The 22893-nt window shown below is 37.0% G+C and overlaps 3 protein-coding genes across 9 annotated transcripts in view; 2 read left to right on the top strand and 1 right to left on the bottom strand.

Annotated features, from left to right (window-relative positions):
• Window positions 1-1312, bottom strand: part of LOC107678435 (KAT8 regulatory NSL complex subunit 3) — a 37372-nt gene extending 36060 nt beyond the window's left edge. For 5 of the 7 annotated variants that reach the window (XM_016473701.1, XM_016473702.1, XM_016473700.1 and 2 more), the window contains exon 1: window positions 1097-1311. The gene's annotated coding sequence lies outside the window, so the exon portion shown is untranslated. Of the gene's footprint in view, window positions 1-1096 lie in introns of all 7 variants that reach the window. The other 2 variants (XM_016473706.1, XM_016473704.1) reach the window with 2 other exon arrangements.
• Window positions 1313-1364: 52 nt separating this feature from the next.
• LOC107678437 (beta-microseminoprotein J1) lies at window positions 1365-10151 on the top strand. The gene is made up of 5 exons (XM_016473707.1): window positions 1365-1470; window positions 6432-6486; window positions 6591-6672; window positions 8082-8199; window positions 9899-10151. The coding sequence occupies exons 2-5, from the start codon at window positions 6445-6447 to the stop codon at window positions 10023-10025; spliced, it is 369 nt and encodes a 122-aa protein (XP_016329193.1). The 5' UTR covers window positions 1365-1470; window positions 6432-6444; the 3' UTR covers window positions 10026-10151.
• Window positions 10152-17014: 6863 nt separating this feature from the next.
• LOC107678394 (beta-microseminoprotein-like) lies at window positions 17015-22368 on the top strand. Its single transcript, XM_016473633.1, has 4 exons — window positions 17015-17034; window positions 17305-17389; window positions 17489-17603; window positions 21886-22368. Exons 1-4 carry the CDS (start codon window positions 17032-17034, stop codon window positions 22004-22006), a joined length of 324 nt encoding a protein of 107 aa, XP_016329119.1. The 5' UTR covers window positions 17015-17031; the 3' UTR covers window positions 22007-22368.
• The last annotated feature ends 525 nt before the right edge of the window (window positions 22369-22893 follow it).

The raw sequence follows: 22893 nt of genomic DNA, 5'->3' as shown, positions 1-22893 counted from the left end.
CAACATACGGAGGTGGTTGGTGTTACCGCGCTTAGCTTCGTTAAATTACGTTAAATTGTATTTTAATGTAATAGTTTCTGTGTGACCCGGGGAGTGGCGCGAGTCTGCAGTGAGAGACACAGACACAGATTTGTGCTTCCCTGTTTAGTTGTCAATTACAGAGCACTGTATAAGAGAAATTGTAAATTCAACAAGCAATTACATTACTTAAATGTCAGATATTTTTTATTTCCTTAGTTCTGGTTATGTATCTAACAATAGTTGTAATTCTGAACAGGAACTCATATCTACACAATGTTCTGTTCAAGCCTTATTTTATTTATTTAGAAAACTAGTCACAACCAAATCACAGATCACAACAACAATTCCAACTATACTGATATCTAATACCAATAAACAGGTCAAAAAATAACTCTAGTCTTTTGGATATTTCTTTATGATGTTGCATAAACCAGTGGATCTTAACCAGCTGATAATCAACTGCTATAAAGTATTGTAAAGAATGATGTACATCTTCAACTAAAACGCAGTATGTATGTTTCAGAAAAAAAACATTTTCTTAATTTCACTTTGTATCACACACCTTCAGTGCACATATTCTGTGTGAATGAACTGTGGTTATGGAGGTATTGACACTGTGTGCCAAATTCTGAACTTCCCACGTCACAAATTTGGCGACATACACAAAAACGATGCTTTGAAATGCGCAATTTCTAAATGTTTTCCAGTCAGGATTTAGACTGTATTACAGTACTGAGACTGCTCTTTTGAAAGTTATAAATGGCCAGCTCTTATCATCCGATCGTGGTTGTATCTCTCTATTAGTGCTACTGGATCTTAGCACTGCCTTCGACATTATCGACCACAACATTCTTTTGAATAGACTAGAAAATTACACACACACACACACACACACACACACACACACACAGCTGAGCTTTTAAATCACAATAAATTACCTTAAATATTCCTTGTATTGCTTGATCTATGAAGCAATACGTAGAAAGCCGGAAATGTTTACGTGTGGTTATTACAGTGCTATAATATGGTCTGGCAGGCTGTTAGCTCGGAGGCTAACTCATTTCACAATACTTACTGTCCAGTATCAGGCTCCTGTCATGTCATTCCGGTCCAAAGAACGGTCTTCTGAATAATGTAGATAATACTGAAGAAATCGGGTTCATGCGACGAGAAACCAATAAACTCCGACAGAATAATATCCACTCTTATAAAGGTTCAGCTATGGCCCGACTGTCTTTTGTTTTACTACCGCGCCACAGCGGATCAACGGAAAACCCGGAATGGAGTATGTTCCGCGTCTGCGGAGCTGTTTGGCGCTGCGAGAAACCCGGACTGGAGTTCACAAACAGAATCAGAAAGGGCTTTATTGGCAAGTGTGTTTACACACACAAGGAATTCGTCTTGGTGTCGGAAGCTTCCAGTGCAGAAAGTACAGACATATAATTTAAGGTAATAAAATGAAATAAAACACAAATTAACTATTATTAACACTAATAAGAAAGAGAATAGATAATAAATACAAAAATAATATAAAATATAAGAAAAAGAAAATATCAATAGACGGAATTGTGATTGTGCGTATGTGCTATTTACAGATGAAAAGTTTTGAGAAGTTATTTACAGATGTACAGTCTGAGATGTGTTATGTATTGTTTAGGTCTGTGTCCAAACTCGGTCCTGGAGGGCCACTGTCCTGTAGAGTTTAGCTCCAACTTGCCTCAGCACACCTACCTGAAAGTTCCTAGTATGCTAGTAAGACCTTGATTAGCTGGTTCAGGTGTGTTTAATTGGAGTTGGCACTAAACTCTACAGGACAGTGGCCCTCCAGGAGCAGGATTCACTGTGTGCCAAATTCTGAACTTCCCACGTCACAAATTTGGCGACATACACAAAAACGATGCTTTGAAATGCGCAATTTCTAAATGTTTTCCAGTCAGGATTTAGACTGTATTACAGTACTGAGACTGCTCTTTTGAAAGTTATAAATGGCCAGCTCTTATCATCCGATCGTGGTTGTATCTCTCTATTAGTGCTACTGGATCTTAGCACTGCCTTCGACATTATCGACCACAACATTCTTTTGAATAGACTAGAAAATTATGTTGACATTAGTGGAATTGTATTAGCATGGTTCAAATCATACCAATCTGACTATCATTATTTCGTAGAGGTATCATATCTATCAAAAGTGCAGTATGGAGTACCACAAGGCTCAGTAGAGTTTAGCTCCAACTTGCCTCAGCACACCTACCTGAAAGTTCCTAGTATGCTAGTAAGACCTTGATTAGCTGGTTCAGGTGTGTTTAATTGGAGTTGGCACTAAACTCTACAGGACAGTGGCCCTCCAGGAGCAGGATTGGACACCCCTGATTTAGGTGGAACATGGCCTGAGGGAAAAAGCTGTTCTTGTGTCTGGCTGTTCTGGTGCTCAGTGCTCTATAGCGCCGGACAGAGGGCAACAGTGCAAATAGAAAGTGGGCTGAATAGTCTCCTGATGTTTGATTTGGTAGCTGAGCCAAACCAAACAGTTATGAACACAGGACACTCACTGACGGTCGAGTAGAACTGTTTCAGCAGCTCCTGTGGCAGGTTGAACTTCCTCAGCTGGCGAAGGAAGTACAACCTCTGCTGGGCCTTTTTTTTACAACAGAGTCATTGTGAATGTCTCACTTCAGGTCCTGAGAGATGGTGGTGCCCAGGAACTTGAATGAATACTGCAGCCACAGTGCTGTTCATGATGGTGAGTGGGGGGAGAGCAGGGGGGTTCCTCCTGAAGTCCACTATCATCTCCAAAGTTTTGATAGTGATGAGCTCCAGGTTGTTAAGACTGCACCAGCCAGCCAGTTGCTCAACCTCACTTCTATAGTCTCGTCACCATCCTGGATGACTGTGTCATCTGCAAACTTCAGGAGTTTGACAGAGGCGTCTTTAGAGGTGAAGTCATCAGGGAGAAGAGTAGTGGGGAGAGCACACATCCCTGAGGGGCGCCAGTGCTGATAGTGAAAGTCCTGGATGTGAGTTTCCCTGGCCATTAGTTTACCAGTCATTATTATCCCGGTACTACACTTAAGAATTCTGCTTTGTTATGATATTCTTCATACTACTATTCTAGGATTATTTTATTATAGTTTTATTATATTTGAATTTCACTAAAATGTAATACTGAGTAAATAGTTCAAATAAAATGATGGATGTACTACTTTATATAAGAGGTAGGCTAAAATGTACACGTTGAGTTTATTCACCCTTCCTTTATTTAAAACCATGACATGGCATTTCTTTACATTTTTGTGCCTGTGATAGAATGATCTGACTGACATAACACTCATTTATTTGAGGGTCTTATTTACATAAAAACATTTCATAGCCTACATGTTCATGAAATTTATGATTTAAAAAACAAAACAAAACATTTCTGGGGGAAAGTATAACATTTTTATTTTTATTTTTAAGTTATATGTATTACTACTGTAGTACTATACTATAGTAATCTAAGTCATGTAACATGAACACAATTTTCACCCAGAGCTCTTTGGTCTGATACAACATTTTAATATAATGTAAAGGAACAGTATAATGTCAAGGAAAAGTCTTAAATGTTTCTTGAATAAATCTGGTACTTGGAAATTACCAGCTAAAACTATGTAATTCAGATGTTTGATCTTATAATAATGAATAAATGAGTTAATAAACAAGGGAAATTTTTCGTAGAGGTATCATATCTATCAAAAGTGCAGTATGGAGTACCACAAGGCTCAGTACTAGGACCGTTGCTTTTCACACTTTACATGTTACCCTTGGGAGATATCATCAGGAAACATAGTATTAGCTTTAACTGTTATGCTGATGATACTCAGCTCTATGTTTGTTCGCTGCCTGACGAAACATACCAATTCATAAAACTAAAGGAATGGTTGATTTAACAAAACTGGATGACTAGTAATTTCCTACTAAAAAAACAGGGGTCTTAATTATCGGACCAAAAACATCTGCATGTAATAATCTAGAACACTGTCTAACACTTGATGGCTGCACTCTCAATTCTTCATCATTAGTTAGAAACTTAGTGTGCTTTTTGATAGCAACCTTTCCTTTGAAAGTCAAGTTTCTATTTTGTAAAACCACATTTTTACATCTTAAAAATTTATTTAAATTACAACCTATGCTGATGCTCTGAATGTCAAATGCAGAAACTTTAATTAATGCGTTCATGACCTCAAGGTTAGATTACTGTAATGCTTTATTGGGTGGTTGCTCTGTGCCCTTAATAAACAAACTCCAGCTGGTCCAAACATGCAGCAGCTAGAGTTCTTACTAGAACCAGGAAGTATGACCATATTAGCCTGGTTCTCTCAACAATGCACTGGCTCCCTATTAAACATTGTTTACATTTTAAAATATTGCTAATTAAAGCCCTGAATGGTTTAGCTCCTCAGTACTTGAGCGAGCTCATATAGCATTAATGTCCTTCACATCCACTGCGATCTCAAAACTCTGGCCATTTGGTAACACCTAGAATATCAAAATCAACTGCGGGCGGTAGATCTTATTTAGCGCCCAAACTCTGGAACAATCTACCTAGCGTTGTTCGGGAGGCAGACACCGTCTGTCAGTTTAAATCTAGATTAAAGACTCATCTCTTTAATCTGGCATACATATAACACACAATCACTTTTCTATAATTAAAATTAATTAAAGGATTGTTAGGCTGCATTAATTAGGTCAACCGGAACTGGGAACACTTCCCATAACACCCGATGTACTTGTTACATCATAAGAAGAATGGCATAAGCTATTATTAGTCTGTTTTATTCTTATTCCGGGGTCACTGCAGCCACACAGATTCAGTCCGTTTCCAGTCCAGATGGTGGATCAGCACCTAGAGACGACCTCTCCAGCACTGAATGTCAGCAGAGACCATGTCAACTAGATGAACCCTAGAGACAGATCACCTGCGAAGACCTTATCAACTAGACGGCCATCGGCACAAGACCACGAGAACCAGACGAGTCCTCTGCTCAATCTGACATGTGTTGCAGCCTTGAATTAACACACCATGCTCGTTTCGTCTGGCCAGAGGAGAGTTTTTTTTTTCTCCATTTCTGTCACCGATGGAGTTTTGGTTCCTTGCCACTGTCACCTTCGGCTTGCTTAGTTGGGATGCAATTTCTGGCAACATTGTTGACTTGACTGCACAGACACTATTGGAAGAGACCTGAACTGAGCTGGACGATGACATCACTGAATCAACAATGACTTTAACTAATAAACTGTTTTCTGTTGTCTTCTTGCTTTATCAGCACACTTTTTTTCCTGTTTGAATCTGTAAAGCTGCTTTGACACAATCTGAATTGTATAAAGCGCTATATAAATAAAGGTGACTTGACTTAAATGTAATATGCTGGATCAAGATCGAATGAATTACCTGTGCAGTTAATTCTATAAGTTTTGCAGTGAACTCTTGAAGACCCTAATCCTGTTGTCTGACCGCAGTTATTGTGACAACTTGAAGCTGACACAATCATATATTGAGAAATATATCAGGAAACATCTGGTGTTGTTAAGTGGTTATGAAACAGTGTATGATAACTGCTTACAAAGATAACAATTTCAAATTAAAAAAACACATTTTGCAACCAATAACTTCTCAATAACACAATATTCACAGAAGATTAATCATAAAGGGCCCTATCATACACCTGGCGTTTTTTGCTAGTTTCAGCCCGACGCAGTTATAATTTTTACGTCCTGCCCCATGTTGTTTAAATAGCAAATGCATTTGCGCCCATTTGTGCGCCCAGGGGCATGCTGGTCAGAAAACGAGGTGTGTTCAGGCACATTGTTGGCACGTTGCTATTTTGAGGCAACTGAAATAGACTGCACCTTTGACCAAATGGGCCATATTTTAACGATCTAAGCGCATGGACTAGAGTGCACGGCTCTTGCAAATTCTGCCACGTAAATAGCGAATCCGCTATGGCCCGAGTGCAACTAACTTTTTAAAGGAATGGGAGATAAGACTGTAATTGGTTTATTGCATCTTACACCCAAAACACACCCATGACTCATTAAGAGAATAAGTACAACCCTTTTGGACCATGTATCTGTCGCACTGACCATTTTTCCCGTTGTTAAACTAGCAAAAGTGGATTCAGACACGCCCCAAAGTGCACTTTAGACCATGCGCTTAGACCATTAAAATATGGGCCATAGTCTATAGCCTATCCATAAAGGTCCTATGGGATGCCCATCTCACTTGCATTAAAGACATGAAAATTTTCCATAAAAGTGCATATTTTTCTGCATAAAAGTCCAAGTAGTTAAAGTTGGTAATCAAACAAGTTGATGATCAGTCCATATGTGTGTTGAAATGTTTGATGTTCCGCCCCTCTTCTGTTTTCTTTAAAAAGACCTAAAGTACCAATGACCATCAGACCAGCATCTGTGCTAAACTTGCAAAAAATGGTAAGTTTCATAATGCTACTGATCAATATAGAATTTATATATAAACATTTACTGTTGTATACTGTGTTTTTTTTAAAAATAAGTTCCTAGTTTTCTCTTTACAGACATCTTTGGCTCTGGTTTTGGTATTTTGTGCCTTTGTCTCTTTAAGCGATTCTGCCTGCTACTTGACCCTTCTAAAACAAGGTAAATAAAAACATGGTTTAAACATCAAAAATAATAAACGCTTCACTGGATCCTTCTGTTTCAAAAAATTTTTTCGGCCTATTTCTGTATTACCTTTCATTTTAAAGGTATTGGAGAAAATTGTGTTGGGTCAACTCCAACATTTTCTGTCAAGTAATTGTATCTATGAGATTTTTCAGTGTTAAACGATATCTATCTACCGATTCTGGAGATTCTGTGGTTCTTATTCTTTTAGATTTATCTGCTGCATTTGATACTATTGACCACCCCACTCTATTATCTAGACTAGAGTCTTGGGTGGGTTTAAAAGCAACTGTTTTGAAATGGTCTCAGTCATACCTGCCTGACAGAAAATTATTAGTGAAGATGGGTAATTTTATCTCTTCCATGGCACCTCTGACCCGCATGCGGCCTTCCACGAGGCTCTATTTTAGCTCCCTCTCTATTTTCTCTCTACATGCTACCTCTGGGCTCTATTCTAAGGAAACATGGTGTGTCTTTTAATTCTATGCGGATGATACTCAAATCTATCTACCAATCAAAAGAAACAATCCCGCAGCGATTACATCTCTTCTGCTAGGAGGAGGTTAAATCATGGCTAGCCCATAATTTCCTCTTCCTAAAAGAAACCAAAGGCTCTCTCACTCTCACTGGTTGCCGGTTCACTAGACTTTAAAATTCTAATTTTTGCATATAAATCTCTACATAACCTAGCTGTGTCTACCTCTCTGAACTTTTCTCTCTCATCCATACACTCCGTCTAGAAGCCTAAGATCCTGCGACCGGGCTCTGCTGGTAGTCCCTCACTTTAGACTCAAGCGTAGAGGGGAGCGTGCATTTGTGGTGGCAGGGCCACATCTTTGGAACACCCTGCCTTTAGAGATTAGAATGGCCCCTTCTCTGTCTGCTTTTAAGTCTCTTTTAAAAACTTATTTGCTTTCCCTAGTATATTGAATTGAGCTTTATATTCTGTTTTTGGTCCTCCTGCTATATGGTAATTCTTAACGATGTTGTTCTTATTTTTTGTCTGGCTTGTTTTCTATGTATGTTATATTTTCTTCTAATCTTGCTCCTCTCTGTAAAGCACTTTGGTCAGCCTAGTGGCCTTTATAAATGTACTATATGAATAAAATGAACTTGAACTGGAACTAACAGAAACTGTAATGTCTTAACTATAACTTAGTTTTTCGCCATTTATTTGCATTTGAATCACCCTTTTTAACAGAAAATAGGTTTACATGAAGCATATTTCATGTCAAATACCCAAGAACAGGAAATATTCAATTATAACAATGAGACACACATCCACTCATCATCCTACATATTTAAAAGGTGGTGTATGTACACTATTACGTAAATAAACTCTGCATTTCTTCTTAACAACTCTTAATTTAATTGAATTTAAATAGGGGCAAATCATTGTGTCGATGGCTATGATAACTCCAAGCATCCAATGGGAAGTACTTGGACAAACGGCAGATGTAACAGATGTATCTGCTCCCTCGGGGAAATGGAGTGCTGTGACACGTAAGATATTAACGTCCTAACTGCTGTTGAAACTTTCGAAAACCACATTTTTTATTGTTTTATTAATTGAATCTTGTCCTTCAGTTTTTTAAAACAAAATAAACAAAAACAATTGGAGTTAATACAGATAATACAATATTGCAAATAATACAATATTACTGAAATAAAAGTGCGCTTAAAAGAAAGAACACTTTCATGACTATGTTTCTTAACACACTCAAGTAACATACTAAAGCATGTACTTTATTATAATTTTAACTGTAGTGTTATTCAATATTACATTTGACGTTAATATACTTTAAATGTACTAAATTGCAATTTCATCATTACAAATGTGTTATTACAAATATATTTAAATACATTACATAAAAGTTTCAATAGAAATGACATTAAAGTATGTTTTAGTTTACAATAAATGCTTGCCAGTACATGTAGCACACTATAAACATATTTCAAAGACAATACAAGCAATTATGAAATTACATATAAAATGTACTTAAGTCCTGTTTAAGTGGGTGAAAAGAACTCTTAAAGGTGGGGTAAGCGATTTTTCAAAAACGCTTTCGAAAACTGATTCGGGCCTACTAGCAAAACAAACTTGTAGCCAATCAGCAGTAAGGGGCGTGTCTACTCATGATGTGGAGGAGAGAGCGTTCAGTGCACAGGACGGACATTAGTGAGCCGAGCGACAGAAAGATAGAGATTGCGGATAAAAAACAAAAGAGGAAAACGTCTGCGGAACAAAAGAAGGCTTAAGGCAATAAGGCAAGAAGTAGGACCCATGTAAATATCTGATCAGCTTTCCAGCGCTGGAGAGAACTCAAGGAGCGGAAGGCCTGCGATCGGACGCCGAGGTTGCTTTGTTTCTTCTAGATAGGCGAGTAACACTGTGTCTGCGCCGCAACAGCTAAAGTCTGTCTGGTACAATGGACGCGACAAAACGACCGTTGAAAATCATTTGAAATTTGTGTCAATACGTCATAAATGGAAGCAGCAGTTTTCTGTCGGGGATTTCTTGTGTCGTGCCGCATCCAGTGTAGACCATAGATATGTATATATAAATATGGTGTAGACAGCATCACTGATTATAATGAGTTCTAGTATTTTGAGCCACTTGCGTCCGGTGTAGACACGGTGTAACATTGGTTTTGCTTTGTTTCACAGAACTAATCGTTGCCTGGGTTGCGTACGTATGTGTGGGGCGGAGCTATCAAAATAGGGGCGAGACCCTTTTGGGGTAGGGGCGTGTTTGTTTTGGTGATTTCACCAAACATTCAACATTGGCTACCAGAAATCGCTTACCCCACCTTTAAGTTCAACCGATTGCATTAAATATAGATGTAAACTAAAATACATTGTCATTTCATTGAAAATAATGTTTAATTCAGTATCCGAGAACATTACATTAAGTTCACACTTAAGTATATTCTTTTAAAGTATATTATTTCTGTAATAAGTACTCTTTTTAAATGTATGCTAAAGCGTACTTCTTTTTCACAAGGGTTGTTCATTGTTAGTTCATGTAAGCTCCATTAACATGCTGGCCTGTTCGTGTGCTGTATTTTAAACACATTTTTCATAAACATTCATGTTTACAAGCTGAAGGATGAGTTGAACTTTATTTCTGTGATTATGAACAGCATGTTGTGGGTTTATATTTCAAGACATTTCCTCTGAAGTGATGTGTTTTTTGTTATAGGATGGGCCGAGTGACTAACCTAACTAAAGGCTGCATTGTGAAGTATGATTACAAAAAATGCACATTTGACGTGTTTAATCCAAGAAACCCCACCATTAAGTGCTCTTATGGTGCTGTTGGAAAATAATTTCCAATGATTGAGTAATGTGTACTTTTTGGATTAAAATTAATATCAACTGTTTTTGGATCCAACTTGGACTACACTGTAAAAAAAAATATTGTGCCCGTTTTACTCAATAAAATTGAGGCAACTCTTTGCATCAGCTTTTTGAGTATTTTGAACTCATTTTATTTTTGTTTGCTCTATTAGACTTTACATGTTTTAACCTTGCACTCTTAATTAATGGCATCTCAATTTACAAACTAAAGTTTTAAGTTTATCAAACATAAACATTGTTGTTTTTAAAGTTATATTTAACCATTTCTTCTTATAAGCTACATATTTTTTTAATTTTCAAAATGTATTCAATCTGTATTTAAATCTTTTTACATTTTTCTACAATAGTGTAATGAAACCGTAAACAGGCATCTCAAAACAAAACATTTATTCACTTTACAATGTTACAACAGCGCAACAATGCAATATACCAAGTATCATTAACACTATTTTAACACTTTAGTTTAGGGACCCATTCTCACTATTAACTAGTTGCTTATTAGCATGCATATCACTAGCATATTGACTGTTTATTTGTACTTAAGCACATATTAATGCAATATTCTGCATGACCATATTTTAGATCCCTTAATCCTACAACATACCTAAACTTAACAAATACCTTATTAACTATTAATTTTACTGAGGGAAAACTCTTAGTCAATAGTGAACGTGTTCCCTAATTCTAAAGTGTTACCACACATCCTTTTCAGATTAATTTATTCACCTTTATATATGCTGTTTACAGGCTTCAAGTAAAAAAAAAACCCTGTTTATATGATGGACTCACTCAGAATAATACTTGAAGTTCTTATATTGTGTTTTGAACAGTGTTTTGATCAATGTTAAAATATCAAATTCAATTACATTAAAAACATTTAATCAGCAAATAAAAATGAATAGCATTCAATAGTGTTTTTACACAGTAAACTTTGAAACTTAAAATCTATGTTCTGCAGTCCACAATATTTTTACACTGCTTCTAGCTGAACACACTTCACTTGGGGTAGTTTACCCCCCAAAAAATCATAATTTACTCCTCATGTTGTTCCAACCTGTAAGACTTGTGTTCATCTTCAGAACACAGATGAAGATATTTTTAATGAAATCTGAGAGGTGTCTGTCCCTCTCTTGACAGTATATGCAACTACCACTTTGACGCTTCAAAAAGTTCATGAAGAGATCGTAAAATTAATCCATATGAATTGAGCAGGTCGAAAACGATGGATCTTAGCTCTTAAGAGCGCTCTCAACGTGCGAGGTTACGAATGATTTCCGCAATTCCACATTCGTTTCCCAAAAATGCACTTAACATGAACATGCGAAAACTCGTTCTACGTGCTACTTAAGAGTCGCTGTTCATTTGTCAAGTGCTGAAATATTACCTCATAGAATCGTATCCTTGAACCTAATAGTCATCACCTGATGTAGATTAGGAAAAAAAAAACGTTCAAAATTATGAAATAAAAAATTGCTACAAAATTAGCTGCAACCAGGGGTGTTAAGAGATCAGGGAAGGAGGTCCGCAAGAAGTGGCAGGACTTTGCAAGCCTGGTAAAAAGGAAGAGGGCACTACAGAGGATGGCAATTAAAAAAAACAGCTGGTTGGACCAATGACTCCCCAGAGACAATATCCTGGATTCTACACTGCTCTCAGCCTTCAATGACTTGCACCCTTATCGTCCTGCACTCTGTGAAAGAGGTCTGCCATCATGGCGGGCCGTGGAGGGGGTGTACTGTCACGGATCGACCAGGCTATGAGAACACCCAATAACAGCGCTCTCTCTCTCCCGACTACTAACCAGCTACACTTGCACCTCATCAAGTTCACTCATCAGCACTACTACTTAGACACACAACTAGTCTCACCTCATTGTCCGGTCTCATTCATTCAAAGTGGACTCTTGCCTGATCTCTGGCGATGAACTCCAGCGTGTCTTTCTCTCCTTTGTGTTTCCTATGAGAATGAGTTGAACTTTAGTTGAATTTTCGTACCTTGCTTAATACATCTGAGATGATTTTACAGATGCCAGATCTTTTAATCCTGATAACTGATCTCTAGCTAATTTGGTTCTTCAAACAAGTTAGCATATTTAATTGAAATATCTGGAATAAGTTGTCTGAGATTACTCTGTGTTGACATGTTCATTGGAAAGGCAGATATATTGTTACTCGAAAGCATGATCAGCAATCCAGTGATTGGCTGGCGAAAAGACAGTAACGTAATGACATCATATAATTAAGATCAAAGAAACAGCTTAGCGAGCAAAATTACATAAGAGTTCTAACAAATACAAAACTTTTTTTTTTTTACAATTTCTAGCATTTGTACAGGCTTTGCATTTTTCAGTGTCAACAATAGCCGTTTGTAATTAGAAATTCATTTAATTTTGAAGCAAATTTGTTATATGTGACAGCATTAATTAAAGTTTCTTAATCCATAAGATCCATTTTAAAGCAGCACTATGTAACTTTTGGCGCTCTAGCGGTTAATAAACAGAACTGCACACATCCCGCGGAAGAACATTCCAACCGGAGCTACTTCTCTAAATTTATGTCTATGGCGATTCACGCAAGTATGTGTTCCTCCGCAGCGGTGACGACCCGACCAGGCTACACTAGTCCAAATATAAGTACTTATTATAAGTGTACCGTAGTGATTCGGAATAAGACAAAAACACGGTTTGGAAGATGAATTCATGATGTACTCGCTCATTATATACATTTTGCAAATTTTGAACACAGAAAAAGTTACATAGTGCTGCTTTAAGATATAACTGACTGTGTTTAAATTAATTGCGCATCATAAAATATTTTGAGGTTTGAGAAGTGGCTGCATCTTCTGCGATGCATCAAAGCTACCTGCATAAAAGCATTCAAATTAATGCATGGCTCAGACAAACTATACGTAATGTGTGTGGACTGCAATAAAATTAAATTCCTTCATGAATAAATCTCCCAATTAATAAAGTTGATCATGTCTATTTTTTATAGATTATACAACATTTTAATTATTTTCAAAATAATTAAAAAATTCTGTTTATTATTATTATTATTATTATTATTCCTGGTTTAATAAGGTTCTCTTCTAAGAAAATACCAGTGGCTGGGACAGACTTTCAGTATACTTAAAATGATTCAATCTAATCCTGTTTACCTGAAATAAGCTAACGGACCTGTTGCTATGACAGCGACTCCAGGATGAGCTTTGAAGAACTTAACAATCCTGGATCTTGTCAAATAACAATAAAATCCAGTTAACTGAGTAACCCACATACGAAGAACGGGCCCAAGAACTGTACGGCATACTACTTATTAATGGCACAACTAATTTTCTTGATTACCAAAAGGTTTGGCTCTTTCTTTTTCTTTCTTTCTTTCTTTCTTTCTTTCTTTTATCGCTGAAATAAAGCATTTTTTTAAGTAAAGCTAAGAGAACAAGGAATTTTGTTTTTTTGTTATATTGAATTTTTCATCTTATATTTGTAAAAATAGCTTACACTTGTCCATGTACAGAGGACAATATGTGTTGGAAGATATTTGTTTGTAAAATTTCAAAGAATGTATATGTTTTTAATGGAAAAAGGATTACATTACATATGAATTACATTATAGTTACCGTATGGTTTATTTTTTAAAACATGAATCTTGCAATACTTGCTTCTGATTAACTGAATGAATTCTTAAAATTATTCAATGGAAAATCTGCACCTTTTTTTATGATTAAATCAAATGTGCTCATTAAACATCATAATAATCTTGTGTTTTAAACAGTGGTTGTGTAAAAGGGCACATTTAAATCCCTAATAAAGACACAGCAGCTTATTAATGAAAGACTAGATGTGTTACAAGCGTGATCAGTTTGAAGATTTCAGATTTGACAATCTAAGAATCTCTTAGATTTGCACTTAAAGTTTTGAAAATGTACCACTTACAGTGAAATATAGAAAATAAATCTGCATTATTTATGCTTTTGTTCTTTCATTTCAAAAAATTCTAAATAAATAAATAAATAAAACTAACCTTTAATTTAAGTAAAACAATTGAAGGGGGGTGGGGTGTATGGGGGGATCACATTATGAAATGAATGTTTTTCTCCAATACACGTTGGCCACAATTATTAGCACCCCAGAAATTCTTATGAATAAAATATGAAGTATAATCCCTATTCATGTTTACATTTCTTTTAGTTTACCAGGGTGACTAGGAACATGAAATAAACTTGAAATGTTATGAATCTGCCTGGAAGAGGACGTGTGTATATTGTCTTAAAGCAAGGTGAGGAGGATAGTTTGAGTGGCCACAGACTCCCCATGGATCACAGCTAGAGAAATGCAGAAAATAGCTGAGTCTCGGGGTCAGAAAGCCTAAAAAAATAACAAACAGCACCTGCATCACCACATGAGTGGTGTTTTGGAGTGTTTCGGGAAAACATCATGAAAAGAAGTCAAAACCTGACTGTCCCTGCTAGAAATCTTATAATGTACAGTGGTTGGATCTTCCTTCAAGACAATAATTCAAAACAAACATCAGAATCAACACAAAAATTGGTCACTGAGCACAAAACAAAGTTTCTGCTATGGCCATCCCAGTTCCCTGAGCTGAACCCTATAGAAAATGAATGGGGTGAACTGAAGAGGTGAGGCACCAACATGAAGCTGGGAATCAGAAGGGTCTGGAGTGATTTTATATGGAAGAATTGTCTCTGATCTCTAACCACATCAGGCACTACAGGAACGACTCAGAGCTGTTAACTTAACTGCAAAAAGTATTAAATAAAATAGTGCCAATAATTGTGGGCACTGTCTATTGGAGAAAAACATTTATTTCATAAAAGCATTTATTTAATTATTTATTAAATATTTATTTTCCCTCCCATTTTCCATTTTCAGTATTTTAATCCAATACAAGATTAGATTTTTGTGATTTTTTTTTTTTTTGAAAGAAAGATCAAAAGGATAAAAAATGCATATTTTCACAGACTTGTTTGCTCATATTTACCAAGGGGAGGCAATAATTCTGACCATAACTATACATTTGACAATAGTACCATATATATATATATATATATATATATATATATATAATTAATTAATGAAGTTGAAAGTGACATACTGAAGTTGGAAGTTGAAACTTTACAAACACACATACAAAAACCATTAAGACCAGCTGACTTAATGCACAAATGCATTCATTTTGAAAAACTGTTACTGTATATCAACAGATTAACCTTGCGTGAAATAGGTTAGGTTTGAAGAACGTTTTTAAATTATAGGTACAAAATCATTGGAATATATTATATATATAATAATATATGGAATATATAATATTGGAATACTCAAAATAACTTAAAAATATGATTTTTGAAAATGTAGAGCACCAAAAGTTTCTTCACTTAAAGTTATAAAATCTAAATGCAAATCCTTTATTTTTTTCCCTGTAAACTGAAGTGATTTATAATTTTTTTCCATTTAGGCACATGCACTTAACCATCAGAAAACATGAGGTTGTGTTATTTCATGTAAAAGATTAACATCTAAAATAGTGATATGCTGATATTGGCAAACACAAAATATTTACCTAAGCCTTCAGATTCAGCCCTGGTCAAAGGGACTTCAAACCTGTCAACATGTATTGGGTTCATTGGAGAAAAAAAAAAAACTATATTTATTTGCGGATGTGGTATTGAAGTTCCAGTTGTTCTGGTGGTTTCGTCTTTACCATTACAACCTAATGAGTCCAATCACACTGAATAGAATGAAAGCTCTAATGTCTAATTAAGAAAATATACTAAATGTGTTACTATATGTAACTTTGTTGAAAGATGTATTTGATTGGTTTGATATAATCAGATTGGTGTCTTCTCAAACATGGTATATTCCTATCATGCCTTTGTGTAGAGCTGTTGTTTGTTTCCATACTGAAGTCCAGTCTTTGGATGTGCTGAGTGTCCTCTGTGTTATCTTTTGTAAACAAAAGTGTCTTAGAATTATGCAATAAATAAGTAAATAAATAAATAAATCCTTTACATATGCTGCAACTCTAAATGTTATATTAAATACATAGTTATTTTTTAAAAATCCAGATACAGGAAGTTATTCTTATAGAAATATAAATTACTAACAATATAATTTTCTATCTTAATTCACAATGAAAACTCCAAAGCCAATTTAAAGAGCATTACAGCTGCCCATAGTGTAGATAATGTTAAGCCAAGAGCTGCATGCCATTGACATAGCAGTCGTACAAAAAAATCTTAATGTAATGTGCTTTAATGTAAGTCTCAGTGATGTTTTGTACATTGAGAACAGAAGAGGGCCAGGTACTGAACCCTGAGGTACCCCAGTGGTTATTTGATGTATTTTGATGACTCCTTTCCCACATACCCTGAAAGATTTACAAAAGAAATCTTATGTAACATCATAAATGTCTTTACCGTCACTTTTGATATATTTAATATGTCCTAGCAGAGTAAAAGTCTTAATTTCTTTAAAAAACTAAAAAAAAACATACTGACCCCACATTTTTTGAACAGTAGTGTGCATTGGCTGCACTGGAATGTTGCTGAGCTGTCGTTTGCTTCGACATCAAAGTCCAAACAGCACTTTACTTAGCACATTTCTAAAATATTGTACATTTCTACTTAGCATGTAGAGAATAATGAGCAGCATATCTGTTTAATAAAACACTACACTTAGCTATATGCTATTTGTGTTTCTTTAATGCAGCTGCACTGCAATAAGGCAGGTATGTTTGTGACCTTGTTTTTATCTTATTCTGCAATTAAAAATGTTGCAATAATCATTACCAAAGCACAAAAAGAAATGTGTACTTAATAATAATAAAAATAATAATAATGTTTTTCAAAATCATTTGACAAATGAATCATTAACATTTTGCTCCACCCTCCTCTGTTCACTTAAATACAGGCTTTGTGATTTTGGTTTCATATAATCAAATCACTGTCAGCGTAACCATGGTAAGCTTCTCTTATTGCTTATGTTTAGTTTAATTGGTAGATTTTAGGACTGTTAATAGGTAATTTTCACAATTAATTGCAGGATTCATTAAATGTGTGTCAATTGCTTGTGATATTTTATACTTGTTAAGCTTCAATGATAATTAAATGTTGCCATACAAACAATAAATTAATTAATATTAATTAATAAACAATACATTAATTGCAGCACTTTACTTAGCACATCTATAGATTATTAACATTGGATCAATGTGTTTGTTGACTGTGAAGAGGTCATTTGTGCTTGGTTTGTTTCTGTGTGCTGTCCTTCCTCTGATCAATGCTGGATGCTTCAACGTGGAACACAAAACAACAGATTTAAAATGTCCTTCACTTTTATTGCATTACTAAAAAGTATGTCACATTATCAAGTTTTTTTTTTCTTTTCCTGAATTCTTTCTCTGATTTTTTATAGTTAAGTTTTGCCAGTCCACGACAGATAAGACATGGCATTCTACTGGATCTGTTTGGAGAAACAGTAAATGTTTTGACTGTAATTGTTCTGCTGATTCCATGAGGTGCTGTGATACGTAAGTACAACATTTTTACTGTGTAGTGACATCACTATTGATTTCCACAATCAATACAACACAACGTCTCAGTTACGTATGGTAAACCTCGTTCCCTGAAGGAGGGAACGGAGATGTCACGTCGGATGACCGACGAATTGGGATCTCGCTTAGAGCGACCAATCTACTTCGAGTGTAAACTAAACGAGCCAATGCACATTGGCATGCGATTATTGCATCCAGCTGCTGCTGATCACAGCGTGAGTATAAGTAGGCAGCAGATGCAGCGCATATTCAGGTTTTCGCTGAGGAGCCGAGCCGGTGACCCGGCCGCTCAGCGGTGGTACAGGAGCTGTGGCGACGGGACGTGACGTCTCCGTTCCCTCCTTCAGGGAACGAGGGTTACCATACGTAACCGAGACGTTCCCTTTCAGTCGGTCACTCCCGACATCACGTCGGATGACCTACGAATTGGGATCCTACCAAAAGGCCACAGCTACTGCCCATCCCAGTGTCCTGTGGAAGCCACCTGCGCCCCTACTTTTTGGCGTAAGATTGGTCTCTCTAAGCGAGATCCCAATTCGTCGGTCATCCGACGTGACGTCGGGAGTGACCGACTGAAAGGGAACTGAGATACAATGGAAATAAGTGGGAATAATTTTGAGGGGATTTAAAAGAAATGTGAAGTTTATATTTTATATTAAATTAAAATAAAATAAAATAAAAAAATAAAATTTAAAAAGCACTTAATTGAAAATGCTTTAAGAACAAAGGCCAATAAAAGAGTAAGTTAACTCATTAAATGTTGTTTTTATTACCGTTCAGCTCTGGAAAAAATTAAGAGACCACTGTAAAATTATCAGTTTCTCTGGTTTTACTATTTATAGGTACATGCTGGAGTTAAATGAACATTTTTGTTTTATTATATTAACTGCTGACGACATTTCTCCCAAAATTCCAAATAAACATTGTCATTCAGAACATTTATTTGCAGAAAATGACAGCTGGTCAAAATAACAAAAAGATGCAGTGTTTTCAGACCTCAAATAATACAAAGAAAACAAGTTCATGTGCATTTTTAAACAACATAATACCAATGTTTTAACTTAGGAAGAGTTCAGAAATCAATATTTGGTAGAAAATCCCTGATTTTCATAAAAGCCTTCATGAGCCTTGGCACGCTCTCCACCAGTCTTTCACATTGCTGTTGAGTGAATTTATGCCACTCCTGGCACAACAATTCAAGCAGCTCGGCTTGTTTGATGACTTGTGACCATCCATCTTCCTCTTGATCACATTGCAGAAGTTTCTGGTGATCTGGTGGTCCTCCATCCACACCTTGATTGACCTGACTGTTTGTCCTGCTGGAAAAACCAATCCTCTCTCGCCCCCTTAAGGAACCTGACGACCAGGTCATGCTTCCCCAGCGATGTCCCTTCTACGGGGTCGTGGATAGCCGCGATTGCCGCGACATAAACTTTGAGGGTTGAGGGGGACAGCCTTCGCTCCAACACTTGCTGCAAAAAGGATCATGTGCATTTTTAAACAACATAATACCAATGTTTTAACTTAGGAAGAGTTCAGAAATCAATATTTGGTAGAAAATCCCTGATTTTCATAAAAGCCTTCATGAGCCTTGGCACGCTCTCCACCAGTCTTTCACATTGCTGTTGAGTGAATTTATGCCACTCCTGGCACAACAATTCAAGCAGCTCGGCTTGTTTGATGACTTGTGACCATCCATCTTCCTCTTGATCACATTGCAGAAGTTTCTGGTGATCTGGTGGTCCTCCATCCACACCTTGATTGACCTGACTGTTTGTCCTGCTGGAAAAACCAATCCTCAGAGTTGGGGAACATTGTCAGAGCAGAAGGAAGCAAGTTTTCTTCCAGGACAACCTTGTGCGTGGCTTGATTCATGTGCCCTTCACAAAGACGAATGTGACCGATTCCAGCTGAAGCACTCCTAGATCATCACCGATCCTTCATCAAATTTCACAGTGGGTGGTTTGTAGGCCTCTCCAGGTCTCCATCTAACCGTTAGACGACCAGGTGTTGGGCAAAGCTGAAAATTGGTCTTATTAGAGATGGTCCAATCCTTATAGTCTTTTGCAAACCTCAGCCTGGCTCTTCTTTGCTTCTCATTGATGAAGCGCTTTTTTTCTTGCTTTGCCCTGCCCCTGGGAGCAGGTTTCGAACCATCCCCACCGTGCACTTCACCCCAGCTGCCGTTTGCCATTCTTGTCATTCTTTTTCTCACTCAAAACTCTTTTGGCATGGTCAATAGTTATTATTTGATTCCATATTACTTTTGAGGTACTACTAGCACGGTTTTTGCCATCCAGCTGGTCCTATCGCAAGAGGATATAGTGATGACCACAGCAGTAGTTTTTATACTTGTTAAACCTCATTAAATAAGGTTTGGTTCAGGTGATCACCTAATCACTACTTCAGTAAAGGATGATAGCATATGATGCTATTTCAAGTTTTCCTTTCTCTTTGGAGTGTTACAAGCTGTTCCTGCATACATAAGATCCATAAAGTTGCAAAGACTTAAGTCTCAAACCCAAAAAGATATTCTTTATAAACGTTAAGACTCGTTCACGCCCACCTAAAACGCCTCGTTTAAACACGCCCCCACATGTCTACGTCACTGTGTGGGAAAATTTGCATAACACCACCCAAATGTTCATGCAAAGAAAGAAGGCGTAACTTTGATTCTCGCTGTAGTATTGTTGCCGCCGCCGCCATGTCGTGGAGATGCTGTGTGTTTCATTGTGAAAGCGAAACTACATTGTTTGTTTGGCCTTCCAAAAGAGGACACAACTAGAAATCAGGGATTAAGTTGTATTTACAACACTGTTCCAGAACAGTTCAACCCAAATATTCGAATGTGTGCATCGCATTTTACAGAGGACTGTTTCCTGAACCTGGGAGAATACAAGGCCGTCTGTGCGCAAAGGCTGTTTCTATAAAGTGGGGCAATTCCAACTTTGCAAGGACAGTCTGGCACTTTTGACTCACAGCCCGTAAGTACGTTTTCACATTTAAAGAATTTGCCACTGACGATTCAAACGCGAGTTTTGAGGAATTCGGCCAATCACAATGCACTAGATAGCTGGCCAATCAGAGCACACCTCGCTTTTCAGACCGATGGAGCTTTGTAAAAACCGATGCGTTTCAGAAAGGCAGGGCATAGAGGAGCAACAGTAATGTACAGTATGTGGAAAATAATGTCTCGGCTGTTCTGTCCATCCTTAAAACAGAGAAGTTATCAGACGGCGTTACAGCAGTGTCCGGGACCGAGGTCGTTAGCCATGTTTCAGACAAACAAAGGATGTTACAGTCCCTAATGTCCCGTTGGAAACTTATCCTGGCTCTAAGATCGTCCAACTTATTCTCTAAGGATTGGACATTGGCAAGCAGAATACTCGGCAGAGGAGGGTTGTGTGCTCTTTTCCTCAGTCTGTTGCGGATCCCAGCACGTTTCCTGCGGTGTTTCTTAATCCGTCGCCGCGGTGTGTTATTCAAGTAGAATCTCAGATGGCCACGATGGGTTGGAGGATAAAGTGTCCTGAAACAGGTTAGTGTAGCGGTGTCCAATGTCCAAAAGTGTTCTTTTGTCGTAAGTGAGATGAGATGTCATTTTGTCATTTTGAATGAGCATTATGTCATTTTGAATGAGCGTTTGCGATGTTTACTTTCACTTTCGATTTCGCGATCACACGCACTCTGTGTAGTAAAAAGACAGTATAAGTCATTATAATCCGTAATTATGTCCCCACAATGTTTTTTTTAATGTTTTTGTCTAGTCGCTCCGGCCGGACAGGGCATCACAGTATGGTAAAGGCATAACATTTCCGTCACACGCTTGAGGTATTGGGCCAATCACAACGCACTGGATAGCTGGCCAATCAGAGCACACCTCCCTTTTCAGAATGATGAGCTTTGTTAGAATTGACATGTTTCAGAAAGAAGAGCAACAATAATGTACTGTATATGGAAAATAACATATTTTCTTAACCTTAAACCGCGTAAACACATTGCATTACACCAAATACACAAAATAATGTTATTTTTAGCAACGTCATATGACCCCTTTAAGCATGCATAATGAGGTATGCATCTGTTGGAATTCAACAGACAGGCAGTGGAATGGCTGTCATACTGTACACATAGAGATGCTGATTAAAGAAAAATTTGGAGTGGTCTCTTATTTTTTTCCAGAGCTGTGCATTTTGTGACAGAATTTCGGACTGATAAAACACATAATAATTCATTTTGTTTTGTTTTATTCCTGTAGAATGCAGAGGCCAGTTAATTATCCTGACAAGTGCCAAGTGGAGTACGATTACACTACATGCACATTTGAGGTGTTTGAGAAAGTTCCCTGTTCTTACACTGGCAGTGTTCTCGGTAAATGACGGCCATGCATAAAGAAAATAATCTTCTTTGTATTATCTGCTGATTTAAAGGATAGTAACTTGTGTTTAATTTGAATAACATTATACATTGGATCATGTCAAAATGAACACAAAATGTTGGTCAACACGAATTGGACAGGCATTTGGGCAATGTTGTTAACTGCATTTCAGGGCTGTAACCACCATAGACATTGAAGGGGACAAGTCCCCCCTGTAACTGAATTTACAGATACAGAGATTTAAATAATAAATCATATTAACTGAATAATATAAACTGATGTAAATTCTAATGAAAAGTTTACAATTTGTTTACACTTAAATTGTACAGTTGTGTTTATATAATTAAAACAGAGTCAATACAGTTTGCTGGCTTTTTTTGCATCAGCAAAAAAAGAATCTTGACACTTCTTTAACTCCAGATGTCATGCCTGTCATCTCTGAAAGGCAGGGTAGGTGATTTGGTTATGCTGGTTGAAAGTCTCTTCACATCCCGATAGCAATCACTAAGTAAAGTGGTCTAAATGTATTTATTTGTATTTATATTGTCTGTGGAAGGTGTAGCACCATAAAATGTTCATCCAATCATATCCCTCGGTCCAAAGGCTACGATAGGCTGTCCTACTGCCTGTAAATGTATGTCAAGTCAAGTCAAGTCAAATCAAGTCACCTTTATTTATATAGCACTTTATACAATACAGATTGTGTCAAAGCAGCTTTGCAGTATTAAACAGGAAAATAGTGTGTCGATAATGCAAGAGGACAATAGTAAACACTACATTTTTTAGTTAAAGTCAGTTCATCACTGATTCAGTGATGTCATCTTCCAGCTGTCAAACTCTGTTCCATGTCTCGTGTTGTGTTTTCCTCCCCCACGTGTTCCAGTTTGT

The sequence above is a fragment of the Sinocyclocheilus anshuiensis genome, unplaced genomic scaffold (assembly GCF_001515605.1).
Source record: "Sinocyclocheilus anshuiensis isolate Anshui unplaced genomic scaffold, SAMN03320099.WGS_v1.1 scaffold112, whole genome shotgun sequence".
Lineage (NCBI taxonomy): Eukaryota > Metazoa > Chordata > Actinopteri > Cypriniformes > Cyprinidae > Sinocyclocheilus > Sinocyclocheilus anshuiensis.
Note: the sequence above shows the minus strand (reverse complement) of the source record. Positions and strands in the feature narration are given on the sequence as shown.

Excerpts from the sequence above, each read along its gene's own strand:
- LOC107678437 (XM_016473707.1), top strand. The coding sequence starts at position 6,445 with ATGACCATCAGACCAGCATCTGTGCTAAACTTGCAAAAAATG. Across the intron at positions 6,487-6,590 it reads TGCTAAACTTGCAAAAAATG|ACATCTTTGGCTCTGGTTTT; the intron begins GTAAGTTTCATA and ends TTCTCTTTACAG. Across the intron at positions 6,673-8,081 it reads CTTGACCCTTCTAAAACAAG|GGGCAAATCATTGTGTCGAT; the intron begins GTAAATAAAAAC and ends GAATTTAAATAG.
- LOC107678394 (XM_016473633.1), top strand. Across the intron at positions 17,390-17,488 it reads CGTGGAACACAAAACAACAG|TTAAGTTTTGCCAGTCCACG; the intron begins ATTTAAAATGTC and ends GATTTTTTATAG. Across the intron at positions 17,604-21,885 it reads TCCATGAGGTGCTGTGATAC|AATGCAGAGGCCAGTTAATT; the intron begins GTAAGTACAACA and ends TTATTCCTGTAG.